This window comes from Pan paniscus, chromosome 5, assembly GCF_029289425.2.
Source record: "Pan paniscus chromosome 5, NHGRI_mPanPan1-v2.0_pri, whole genome shotgun sequence".
Lineage (NCBI taxonomy): Eukaryota > Metazoa > Chordata > Mammalia > Primates > Hominidae > Pan > Pan paniscus.
In genome coordinates, this window is record NC_073254.2 from 56,412,554 (window position 1) to 56,425,548 (window position 12,995).

The 12,995-nt window shown below is 48.7% G+C and overlaps 1 protein-coding gene across 1 annotated transcript; it reads left to right on the plus strand.

Moving 5' to 3' along the window:
- Window positions 1–287: 287 nt before the first annotated feature.
- Window positions 288–11,849, plus strand: BYSL (bystin like). Its single transcript, XM_003833302.5, has 7 exons — window positions 288–559; window positions 6,138–6,300; window positions 8,899–9,037; window positions 9,402–9,535; window positions 10,199–10,359; window positions 10,531–10,633; window positions 11,164–11,849. Exons 1-7 carry the CDS (start codon window positions 292–294, stop codon window positions 11,507–11,509), a joined length of 1,314 nt encoding a protein of 437 aa, XP_003833350.1. The 5' UTR covers window positions 288–291; the 3' UTR covers window positions 11,510–11,849.
- Window positions 11,850–12,995: the final 1,146 nt, after the last annotated feature.

Sequence of the window (12,995 nt, forward strand, 5' to 3'; positions counted from 1 at the left end):
GCTGAGCACTCTAGGCCTACATCCATGAAGCTAGGAGAGCGACACTCAAAGACTGCACTATTGAGAGAAGCTAACGTTAAAGGCAGTGAATATATTCGGGAGTCCAGCTCCGGAAAACGGGAGCTCTTTTAGTGGGAGGGGCGGCGCTGATGGCGCTTCTGGCCTCCGAATGCTAGGGGGCACTGTGATCGCCGGGCGGCCTCTTGGGCGCTGGGAGTCCACCGCGCAAGCGCATCCTGGCCTTTCTTCAGTCCCCACGTGCGATCCTTCCCGGCAACTTTTTCGAGAAAAATGCCCAAATTCAAGGCGGCCCGTGGGGTCGGGGGTCAGGAAAAACATGCGCCCCTGGCCGATCAGATCCTGGCTGGGAATGCGGTGCGGGCGGGGGTCCGGGAGAAGCGGCGGGGTCGCGGGACCGGAGAAGCGGAGGAAGAGTATGTGGGGCCCCGGCTGAGCCGACGGATTTTGCAGCAAGCACGGCAGCAACAGGAGGAACTCGAGGCCGAGCATGGGACTGGGGACAAGCCCGCGGCGCCGCGGGAACGCACCACGCGGCTGGGTGAGTGTCTGGAATGAGGTCCGAGGAAGACAGTGGCCAGTAGTGGGGCGGGGTGGACAGCTAAAAAGTGTCTGGCAGGGGAATTGCTTCGAGTCAACAAAGGGTTCCGTATTACACTTGCAAAGGAGACTGAACCCTGTCTAGAGCCCTCCGCGCCCACTCCTAGTTTTAGGCACTCCCTTCTAGACACGCCCGAAGTTAGGCCAACAGTAATCGATCGCGCCACTAAGTGCTCCTAGCATGTATCCATTGGTTTTGTAAATATTTATGGGATACCCACTACGAGCTTTGCGCTATGCTCGGAATTCTATCGAATGTTTGGGTACAGAAGTAAACAACACAGGCACGTCTAACTTAAGGACCTTACAGTCAAGCCCAGCAGAGAGGCAATTAAATAGACTCTTAGAATAATATATTTCCATGATAAAGTATCGTTTCCCTGGTAACAATAGCATTGGTCTTGAGAAGCTTCTCCGATTGCAGCAGGACCTTTAAGCTGAGAACTGAAAAACGAATGGGAAGTGTTATGAGCAGAAAACACATTGTTTAGCAGCCAAAGAGCGAGAGAGATGAATTGAAAGACGTCTGATGTTTTCTCACTAGGGAGGGAGTGTTGACCTCTGAGGTGCTTCATCCGTTTCTCAGATCTCATCTAAAGCAATATTTGACACAATTGAATAGTGGCCTTCTGGCCACAGTATCCTTACTTGGGTTCTAAGACATCAACACTCCTGTTTTACTGCCACCTCACTTCTCAGTATCCTTGGCTGACTCTTATTGCAACCTCTTCTCCTCAGTCCTCTGACCTCTTCAAATATTCTCTGGTGCTGGCAAGTTTCATGGTTTAAATACCATCCTTGAGTGACTACTCCTAACTTTATAGTCTAGCCCTGATCTCTTCCATGAAATCCAGATTCTTATATTCAACTGCCTATTTGGCATCTCCAATTTGAAATCTAACAGACAGCTCAAATTTAACATGTACAAAACAGAAATCCTGACCTTCCCTCCAAACCTCCTTCTCTCACCATTGCCTTCCCTGTCTCAGTTAGTAGCATATTCTTTCATTTGCTCAAGATAAACTTTAGACTCCTCTCTCTCCCTGCCCCCACCATCTCCTCTCTCTGTCTCTCCCTCCCCACATCTGATCTGTAAGGAAATTCTGATGACTTTGCCTTCAAAGTGTATCCAAAATGAGACCACTTTTCACCGCTTTGGAACACCATCCTGTCGTAGCCACCACAATCTCTCACCTGGATTATCACAGTAGCCTCCTCTTTAGTATCTCATATTCTCCGTTTTTTCTTTTTTTCTTTTTTTTTGAGACAGAGTCTCTCGCTCTGTCACCCAGGATAGAGTGCGGTGGCACAATCATAGCTAACTGCAGCCTCAATCTCCTGGGCTCCAGCCGTCTTTCCACCTCAGCCTCCCACATAGCTGGGACCACAGGTGTGTGCCACCATGTCCAACTAATTCTTTTTTTTTTTTTTTTTTTTTTGAGACGGAGTCGTTCTGTCGCCCAGGCTGTAGTGCAGTGGTGCAATCTTGGCTCACTGCAACCTCTGCCACCTAGGTCCAAGCAATTCTTCTGCCTCAGCCTTCTGAGTAGCTGAGATTACAGGCGTGAGCCATCACATCCAGTTAATTTTTGTATTTTCAGTAGAGATGGGGTTTCACCATGTTGGCCAGGCTAGTCTTGAACTCCTGACTTCAGGTCATCGTCCACCTCTGCCTCCCAAAATGCTGGGATTACAGGCGTGAGCCACCGCACCCGGCCGCTAATTATTTAATTATTTGTAGAGATGAGGTCTCACAGTGGTGCCCAGTTTGGTCTCAAACTCCTGGGCTCAAACGACCCTCCCTGCCTTGGCCTCCCAAAGTGCTGGGATTACAGGTGTGAGCTACTGCACCCTGCCGTGTCTCGTACTCTCTACAAAGCACTCACAGGTGGGGGATTACAATGGTCTACAATGCACTATATGATCTGCCTCCTTTGCCAGTCTGACCTCTTCTACTGCTTTCCTCTTTGCCCATTTCACTCCACCTATTTAGGCTTCATTGTGCCTTAAACGTGGGAAATTAGGGGGTTTGGCCTGGTTGTTCCTTCTCTCTGGGATAGTTTGTTCTCATACACTTGTAGGGTTACTTTCTCAGAGAGGCCTGTCCACTCCATTTAACATTGCAGCACTCTACTCCATCTCCATACTCCCAGCATTTCTGCCCTATCTTTTTTTCATAGTACTTATCTTTTTTTTTTTTTGAGACAGAGTCTCGCTCCGTCACCCAGGCTGAGTGCAATACCACGATCTCGGCTCACTGCAACCTCCACCTCCCGGGTTCAAGCGATTCTCCTGCCTCAGCCTCCCAAGTAGCTGGGATTACAGGCGCCCGCCACCACACCCAGCTAATTTTTTTTTTTTTTTTTTTTTTTGTATTTTTAGTAGAGATGGGGATTTCGCTATGTTGGCCAGCCTGGTCTCAAACTCCTGACCTCAGGTGATCCACCCGCCTCAGCCTCCCGAAGTGCTGGGATTACAGGCATGAGCCACTGCACCCAGCCCATAGTACTTATCTTTTAACCCAATATATTTATATGTTTATTTATGTCGGTCTCTTCCATTTAGACAGGATTGGGTGCGTTCAGGGTGGTATGGTCGTAGACTGTCTCCTCCAATTAGAATGTAAGCTGTATAGAACAAAGTCTTTTGGTTTCTGTTGTTCGTGGATGTATTGCCAGCACCCCGAACAGTGCCTCACATATAGTAGGTGCTTGGTGTTTGCTGAATGACTGGGTTAATCGGTAATGAATGATGGTCAGGTAGGTGGGAGCCAAGCCTACAAAAGATTTTAAAACCATCCTAACAGCAGTGGGAAGAATGGGAAGCTACTGGAGAATTTTAAGGACAGGGCTGATCAAATCAAATATGTGTTTCTGGAAGGTGACCGTCTGCAGAGTGGAAGATGAGTTGGAGGGAAGCAAGGTCAGAAACATAGAGACCAGTGGGCGACTGTTGAATAAATCCAGGCAAGAGATGATGCTGATCTAGGCTTAGATGGGGCTGTGAAGCATGTGAGAGACAGTCTATGAGGTAAAATTGAATATGATTTAGTAATTGATTGGGTGTTGAGGGTGAGGGCAGGGAATGAGGCAAGAGTACCTCCCAGGCTTAGCATTGGGTGGACGATGGTGCCGTTTACTGAGCTGTGGGTGGTTAGCAGTGTAGACCTAGGAGGGAAAGAAAATTAGTTTAGTTGATAACTGGTGAGATTTGAGGTGCCTGTGAGTCATCCAAGAGCAGCTTACAGGAGACACCTGGAGTTAGGGTCTGGCGCTAAGGAGAACCACCTACAAAGTACAAATTTGGGGGACCTTTGGAACGTGGAGACAAAATGTCTGTTCCCCCTTATTTAGTGTTTATCACACACTGCCTTTGTTGTTAATGACCTATTGATACGTAGCATTATAGCTCCCCACTTGGATTATTAGACCCCTTTCCAGATGCCCAGACATGTAGCCTTCCAAAAACGGAAGTTATTTAAATGGACTAACTTCATTTTTTTTTTTTTTTTTTTTTTTTTAAGACGGAGTCTCGCTCTGTCGCCCAGGCTGGAGTGCAGTGGCGCAATCTTGGCTCACTGCAAGCTCCGCCTTCCGGGTTCACACCATTCTCCTGCCTCAGCCTCCCGAGTAGCTGGGACTACAGGCGCCCGCCACCACACCCGGCTAATTTTTTGTATTTTTAGTAGAGACGGGGTTTCACCGTGTTAGCCAGGATGGTCTCAGTCTCCTGACCTCGTGATCCGCCCGCCTTGGTCTCTCTAAGTGCTGGGATTACAGGCGTGAGCCACCGCGCCCGGCCTATTTATTTTTATTTATTTATTTATTTATTTTTTTGAGACAGAGTTTTGCTGTTGTTGCCCAGGCTGGAGTGCAGTGGCGCGATCTCAGCTCACCTCACCTCAACCTCCGCCTCCCGGGTTCAAGCGATTCTCATGCCTCAGCCTTCCCAAGTAGCTGGGATTATAGGCATGCGCCACCAAGCCCGGCTAATTTTGTATTTTTAGTAGAGACGGGGCTTATCCCTGTTAGTCAGGCTGGTCTCGAACTCCCAATCTCATGATCCACCCGCCTTGGTCTCCCAAAATGGTGGGATTACAGGCGTGAGCCACCACGCCCAGCCAACTTCATGTATTTAAATGGACTGGTGGATTGAAATCTGAACTCTACTGCCTGAATTTAAAGGCCCTCCAGTGTGGCTTCACCTTTCCCACATACCTAGCATTATTTATTGCTATTGCCTAGGAGACTCTTATATCCAAGCCTTATTTTCTCCACGTCTGGAACACACTCCTTCTGCTCCCAAACTGCCCATCCAGCGCCTAACTGTCCTCACCACTCATCCTTTAAGTGCATATGTTGTCTCTACTACTCATTGTGGCATATAATCAAACCCGAATATGTGTAGAATAGTGGTGAAGAATGCAGTCTAGACCCAGACTACCTGTCTTGGGCAAATTACCCAGCTTCTCAGTGCTTCAATGTCCTCGTTTGAAACTGGGTGTAGTAATAGTATCCACTTCTTGGGTTTATTCTTATTTATTTATTTATTTGCCATTGTTCCATAAGAAGGTTTATTTTATTTTTTTTAATTTTATATATATTTTTTGAGACGGAGTCTCGCTTTGTCGCCAGGCTGGAGTGCAGTGGCGTGACCTTGGCTCACTGCAACCTCCACCTCCTGGGTTCAAGTGATTCTCCTGCCTCAGCCTTCCAGATAGCTGGGACTACAGGCGCCCACCACCACGCCCAGCTAATTTTTGTATTTTTAGTAGAGATGGGGTTTCACCATGTTGACCAGGGTGGTTTCGATCTCTTGACCTCGTGATCTGCCTGCCTCGGCCTCCCAAAGTGCTGGGATTACAGGCGTGAGCCACCGTGCCCGGCCACTTCTTGGGTTTATAAGGATTAAACAGTTAACATGGGTATAGTGTTTAGAAGTTCCTTCTACAGGCCGGGAACAGTGGCTCACGCCCTGTAATCCCAGCATTTTGGGAGGCCAAGGCGGGCGGATCACGAGGTCAAGAGATCGAGACCATTCTGGTCAACATGGTGAAACCCCAACTCTACTAAAAATACAAAAAATTAGCCGGGCTGGTGGCTTATGCCTGTAGTCCCAGCTGCTTGGGAGGCTGAGGCAGGAGAATGGCATGAACCCGGGAGGCGGAGCTTGCAGTGAGCTGAGATCGAGCCACTGCACTCCAGTGTGGGTGACAGAGCAAGACTCCATTTCAAAAAAAAAAAAAAAAGTTCCTTCTACATAACTGAGTATGGTATGTTAACTATTATTTATGGCCATTGCTTTTCTTATTGTTTCCTGTGTATACATTTTGTTTCTCAAGCATGATTGCAAGCCCCTGGGGACAGGGAGCTAATGCATGCCTCATTTGTTTCACTGCACATACCTGCGTCTATCACAACCACATGTGAGGCCTGTACTACGTAATGGCTAAAGTTAAACTGACGAAATCCCTCAGCTACCTTTTGCTGTGCTCATCTATTTAGTCTCCCCTCTTCTAGGTCCAAGAATGCCTCAGGATGGATCAGATGACGAGGACGAGGAGTGGCCCACCCTGGAGAAGGCTGCCACAATGACAGCAGCGGGCCACCATGCAGAGGTGGTTGTGGACCCTGAGGATGAGCGTGCCATAGAGATGTTCATGAACAAGAACCCTCCTGCCAGGTAGGCCTGGGGATTTGGGATAATGAGTCCTTGTAGAAAGTTCCCACAGGAAAACAAGTTCCCTGGCAGACTTATGATTCCCTACCTTTGGAAAGGGCCCTGGAGTTGCTAGTTGTAGGGGACCACCTTGACAAAACTGGCCCATCCTCAAAGGACCACTGTGAGTAGGAATGACCCAGCCTCAAAAAACATTGTGTCCTTCTGTCCATTTGTTGTACAACTGCCCAATTGCCAGGGAAACAGTTCCAGGCCCCTTTTACACCTCTGGGGAGAGCCATCCTATTGCATTTGGTTTTGGTATTCTTAGTTTTTTTAGCGGTAAGCTCAACTTCCTTGGACAAGTCTTCATATCCTAAGCTTCATTTAAGCCAAGGTTTTTCAACCTCAGCATTATTGACATTTTGGGCTGGGTAATTTTGTGTGTGTGTGGAGGCTGTCCTGTGCAGTGTAGGAGGTTTAGTAGATATCTCTGATCTCTACTTCTAGACTCCAGTAGCAACCTTCCCCCAGTTGTGAAAACCAAAAATGACATCAGACATTGCCAAATGTCCTCTGGGAGACAAGACTGCCCCTAGTTAGGACCACTAATTTATTCCCATCTATAATAAATGCTAGCTCCAAAACATGCAGGCATTTAGACTGCCTGTGGTCAAACTCCTGAGCCCATAAATTTTGGCCCTTGGGAGTGGAGTCTAGGATAAGGGTCCTCAACCAGTTCATTCTGACCCTGTGATATTAACATAATGGTGTCCCTGATACTTTAGGCTGTTTTGGGCTAATGCATCTCATTGCTAATCATACTATAAAAGGACAGGGAGGCTGATAAATTCTGTGGCAGCTTATTTGAAAATGCAGAATGAAGAAATGAAAATGAGCCCCTCTCCCAGATTGATGCCTAACAGTTGAAATACATGTCATAAAGTATGTACTTGGGCTTGTCCCCCCAGAAAGCCTCTCAGGTTCTCACTCAGCACCTCATAACTCCTACTTCACTGATAATGCTGACCAATTTAGCAGAATGCTTTTCCAGCTTGTAGTAAATAGAGTAGACAAGCTCCTTGAAGTACTCAGAACTCCTGGCAGTCATAAAAAATGATAGCTGGCATCTTCAGAAAGCAAGCCTAGATCCACATGAATTCAACAATCAGAGGCCATTTAGTTTGGGGGCACATTATAAGGTACTATAAAGCACCTTAACTTAAGACTTTCAAAAACCTGAGTTTGACTCTTACCCCCCACCTGACAGCTGTGAGGCCTTGGGTGAGTTATTAACCTGAGGCCCAGTTCCCATGTCTGCATAAGTTTCCGTGTCCTATAAGTGTTGCGCTGACTCTAGGACTGAAAAGTCCCAAACTCAGTGCCTGGCATTGAGTAGGACCTCAGAAAAGAGGAGCAGTTTGTTTTTGGTTTTGTTTTGTGACAGGATCTCACTCTGTCACCCACGCTGGAGGGCAGTGGCATGATCTCAGCTCACTGCAACCTCAGCCTCTCGAGTAGCTGGGATTACAGGCACGTACCACCACGCCTGGCTAATTTTTGTTTTATTAGTAGAGACAGGGTTTCACCATGTTGGCCAGGCTGGTCTCAAACTCCTGACCTCACGTGATCCACCTCCCTCAGCCTCCCAAAGTACTGGGATTACAAGCATGAGCCACTGCGCCCAACTGAGAAGCAGCTTTAAATACATTTCAGTCTGGGCATGGTAGCCCAGACCTGTAATCTTAGCACTTTGGGACGCCAAGGCAGGAGCCCAGGAGTGTGAGACCAGCCTGGGCAACATGGGGAGACCCCATCTCTACAGAAGAATAAAAAACTAGCTGGGCCTTGTACTATGTTCCTGTGGTCCCAGCTACTCGAGAGACTGAGGCGGGAAGATCGCTTGAGCCAGAGAGATAGAGGCTGCAGTGAGCCATGATGGTGCCACTGCATGCCAACCTGGGCAACAGAGCTAGACTCTCTCTCAAAAAAAATAAATAAATACACTTCAGCAGCCTCTGAAGATGCTAGTATTATATGACAGCTCAAGGCGATGGTAATTCTGAATCATTAAGATAAGATTATGTTTGATACACCCAACAATACTCTGTTTAAGGAGGCTGAAAAGAATATAATCAGTCTTAGAAATATTTCCATAGATAACGCTTACTGTGTACTGACCATTCCAAGTAATGAACAGACATTAACTTATTTAATCCTTCCATTAATCTTTTAAGGTGGGTACCGTTATTATCCCTATTTTACAAATGAGGAAACAGAGGCATAGAGAGGTAAAGTAACATGCCCAAGATCATACCAGGGAGTGGGTGAGCCAGGATTTGAACCTGGGCAGACTGACTTCAGAGTTGAGGTTCATAATAACCTCCATACAACTGCTAGCTTTGTCCTAAATGGAATGACTTTCAATTCCTTTGCACCCTGCAGTGATTCTGTCTGTGGTGGATGAATGGGCACAGAGAGAGAACTCTAAGCTGCATATCCCAGCAGGATCGCAGTATGGCGGTGCTCACAGGGGACTGTGGGGAGTCTGGAGCTTCCTGGACAGTGACCACAGTGCTCCTTGCCTCCTCTCTCCCCTCCCCTTGGCACTTCCCCTCTTAGGCGCACCCTGGCTGACATCATCATGGAGAAGCTGACTGAGAAGCAGACAGAGGTTGAGACAGTCATGTCAGAGGTGTCGGGCTTCCCTATGCCCCAGCTGGACCCCCGGGTCCTAGAAGTGTACAGGGGGGTCCGGGAGGTAAGAGCTGAGAGGGGAGCCATGGTGGAAGACCCCTTTGGGGGCTGTGGGCTCCTGCCACAGGCTTTTTTGCCTTTTGCCTGCATCGCATACTAAAGAAGTCATGGGAGTAGAAAACAGACCTAAGAGGCAGAGTGTGTGGGTTCAGATTCCTGCTCTGCTTGTAAATGACTTGGCATCCTTGGGTCGGTTACTGGAACTCTCACTGGTCATCTGTAAAATGAGCATAATAATGGCACCTCCTTATAGGTTATTGTGGGGATGCAATGAGTTAATATATTAAAAGCACCCAGACAAGTTCCTAGCCCACAGCAAGCTTGCCATATGTGGATGACAATGATTGTTTTACCTCCCTCATCCCTAGGTATTATCTAAGTACCGCAGTGGAAAACTGCCCAAGGCATTTAAGATCATCCCTGCACTCTCCAACTGGGAGCAAATCCTCTACGTCACAGAGCCGGAGGCCTGGACTGCAGCCGCCATGTACCAGGCCACCAGGTAGAGTAGCTGGGGGTTCGGGGGCCTTGGGTTTATAGGTGCAGGCTGAGTTTGGGACGGACAGGCTTTCCTTGCCTCTGGCCCCAGGGCATTTGAGCTTTGCCCCAGGGCCCTCTCTGTGCTACTTTATAGCATCATTTTTCTAGCTTTTCCTGTGTCATTTTTTGGGGCCAAGACCCAGTGAGCCAGTTAGGAACCCTCCATGATGAATTTCTAGGGGAGAGGCTTTTATAGCTACTGGGATACAACTCTCTGTGATGAATTTCTACGGGAGAGGCTTTTATAGCCACTGGGATACAACCCTGTAGCAGGACCCTCAGAAGTCTGTGACTGCCCAGGCATGCTCAGGGCCCTAGTGATAGCAGAATCGAGAGGAGTCGTGATAGCAAGAGGAAGGAGAGTAGCTGAGTAGCCATCAGTTTGCACGAGCTCTGGCTCTCCCACAGACAAACGGCGCTCCCCATTTGGGTATATCTCATTGCCCCTCCTATTCTCTAAGCTGATGGGTGTTGCATGCACACAGCTCCCACACATCCCCCACTGAAAGAAAGGTCCCATATTTTACTTTAAAACCTCTTGTATGCACTATCCATGGTGATATTTAATGGGCCGGGTCCAGACTGTCGTGTGAGTTGGAAACTTCCCCCGCTTAACTCCCACTAGGATTTTTGCCTCTAACCTGAAGGAACGCATGGCCCAGCGCTTCTACAACCTTGTCCTGCTCCCTCGAGTACGAGATGACGTTGCTGAATACAAACGACTCAACTTCCATCTCTACATGGCTCTCAAGAAGGCCCTTTTCAAACCTGGAGCCTGGTTCAAAGGTGGGATCCCAGAGGCACGGAAGAAAGGGAAGGGCTGGAGCTTCTATGGGGAACACAGCAGGCCTGGTGTGGGAAATTGCTAGCTGTCCCTGGGCTGGGTGGGAATGCTTCCTGCTGTAACTCCTTTTTCTCATCCTGGGCTCACAGTGGCTGCCCTTTGACTCTCCCTAGGGATCCTGATTCCACTGTGCGAGTCTGGCACTTGTACCCTCCGGGAAGCCATCATTGTGGGTAGCATCATCACCAAGTGCTCCATCCCTGTGTTGCACTCCAGGTAGTATTGCTGGGGGTGGAAGGGGGCTGGTCAGTGGATATCCAGATAGTGGAACTGCCAGGACTTGGGAATGGGCAGAGTGGAGAAGGAGCTAAGGAAAGCCTTGGGTTTGTGCTTGTTTGAGCCAGTGAGTAGGTGTATCATTATCCCCCTAAATGTAAGTTGTGCAACAACAGGGCCCGAGTGCCTGGTATAAAGTAAGTTCTCAGTAAATAGATAAACAAATGAGTAGGAAACACAGGAAGAAAGTAGTTAGGGTGGAGACGTTGAGATATTTGGACCATACTCTAGTTGGGTACTGAAACAAGCAGTCTATGCTAGAGATAGAGATTTGGGTGGATCCCTGTAGAGATGGTGACTGAGGTCAAGGGAGTATAATATGATTGGGTAGGTGAGAAGGTCCCTGGGGAATACCATAGTGTAAGGGCCAGCAGAGGGGAAGAAAAAAAGGGGAAAGCATAGAGGGAGAAGTAGGATCCTTCTTCCAATGTTTTCCCTGCTAACTCTACCCCACCTCCCTTTCCCACTAGTGCGGCCATGCTGAAAATTGCTGAGATGGAATACAGCGGTGCCAACAGCATCTTCCTGCGACTGCTGCTGGATAAGAAGTATGCACTGCCTTACCGGGTGCTGGATGCCCTAGTCTTCCACTTCCTGGGGTTCCGGACAGAGAAGCGTGAACTGCCTGTGCTGTGGCACCAGTGCCTCCTGACTTTGGTCCAGCGCTACAAGGCCGACTTGGCCACAGACCAGAAAGAGGCCCTCTTAGAACTGCTCCGGCTGCAGCCCCATCCACAGCTATCGCCCGAAATCAGGCGTGAGCTTCAGAGTGCAGTCCCCCGCGATGTGGAAGATGTTCCCATCACCATGGAGTGAGGAAAACAGTCAGCTGTCCTGGCCAAAGGGGTTTGGAAGGACACCAAGACCCCCTTTGGTGACTGAAGATGACACTGAGCCTTAATGGCTGAAGACCCAGATCAGGGCAGTGACAGATCACAGGGACATCTGTGGCTCCCAGTCCAGGACAGGAAGGACTGAGGGTCTGGCTGGTTCCCTCTTCCATTCTAGGCCCTTATCCCTGTTTAGTTCTGAGAGCCAACTTGAGATACCATACGCTAGCATTCCCAGTCCCCAGCTGGGGCTTGGTGTGAGTACTTTTTCTATGGCTATTGTGTCAGGTCACTGTGGATAAAGGCAAAGGCAGATATTTATTGAACCTCTGTGTTTGGTGTAGTCAATGGAGGTAGGCATTACTCCTGTTAGTATCTGGAGGACGGAGGACATTCTTGTCCTGTTTATATAGGACCCACCTCCCTTGATCTCCAAGCTTGTTTCTCCAGGCTGCACTCACCTTGTTAGCCCCCAGGGGACACATCCTCTGCCTTCCCCCATCACAGGCTACAGCAGCCAGGAGCAGGTTGTCCAAAGATGGTCGTGTCTCAGCAGTGGATGAAAGGACTGCAAGAGAAAACTCCTTGGGGAAAGCAGAGATAGAGTCAAGAAAGGCCAGAGAGGCTGTGCTTGGTGGCTCACGCCTGTAATCCCAGCACTTTGGGAGGCTGAGGTGGGTGGATTACCTGAGTTCAGGAGTTCGAGACCAGCCTGGCCAACATGGTGAAACCCCTTCTCTACTAAAAATAACAAAAATTAGCTGGGTGTGGTGGCGTGTGCTTGTAATCCCAGCTACTTGGGAGGCTGAGGCAGGAGAATCGCTTCAACCTGGGAGGTGGAGGTTGCAGTGATCCAGGATTGGGGCCACTACACTCCAGCCTGGGCCACGGAGCAAGACTGTCTCAAAAAAAAAAAAAAAAAAAGGCCAGAGAATAAGGCTGGGCCCAAGAATGGTTAGATCAGAGCTAGCATCAAACAGGCTCCCTTTCTGGCTTTTCAGCCAATGAAAGCTTTAGACTAGTGACTAGTAAACTAGGGCCAAGTGCCCCTTTTTTTGTTGATTTGTTTTTTGAGACGGAGTCTCGCTCTGTCGCCCAGGCTGGAGTACAGTGGCATGATCTCGGCTCGCTGCAACCTCCGCCTCCATGGTTCAAGAGATTCTCCTGCCTCAGCCTCCTGAGTAGCTGGGACTACAGGTGCGTGCCACCACGCCTGGCTAATTTTTGTATTTTTAGTAGAGACAGGGTGGAGAAGGGGTTTCACCAGGTTGGCCAGGCTGGTCTCAAACTCCTGACCTCAGGCGATCCACCCGCCTCGGCCTCCCAAAGTGCTGGGATTACAGGCATGAGCCACTGCACCCAGCCCAAGTGCCCATTTTTGTGTGGCCCATGAGCTAAGAATGATTTTTCCATTTTTAAATGGGGAAAAAATTAAAACAGTATTTTGTGATAGGTAGGAATTACATGAAATT

Excerpts from the sequence above, each read along its gene's own strand:
- BYSL (XM_003833302.5), top strand. The coding sequence starts at position 292 with ATGCCCAAATTCAAGGCGGCCCGTGGGGTCGGGGGTCAGGAAAAACAT. Across the intron at positions 9,038-9,401 it reads TGTACAGGGGGGTCCGGGAG|GTATTATCTAAGTACCGCAG; the intron begins GTAAGAGCTGAG and ends CCTCATCCCTAG. Across the intron at positions 10,634-11,163 it reads ATCCCTGTGTTGCACTCCAG|TGCGGCCATGCTGAAAATTG; the intron begins GTAGTATTGCTG and ends CTTTCCCACTAG.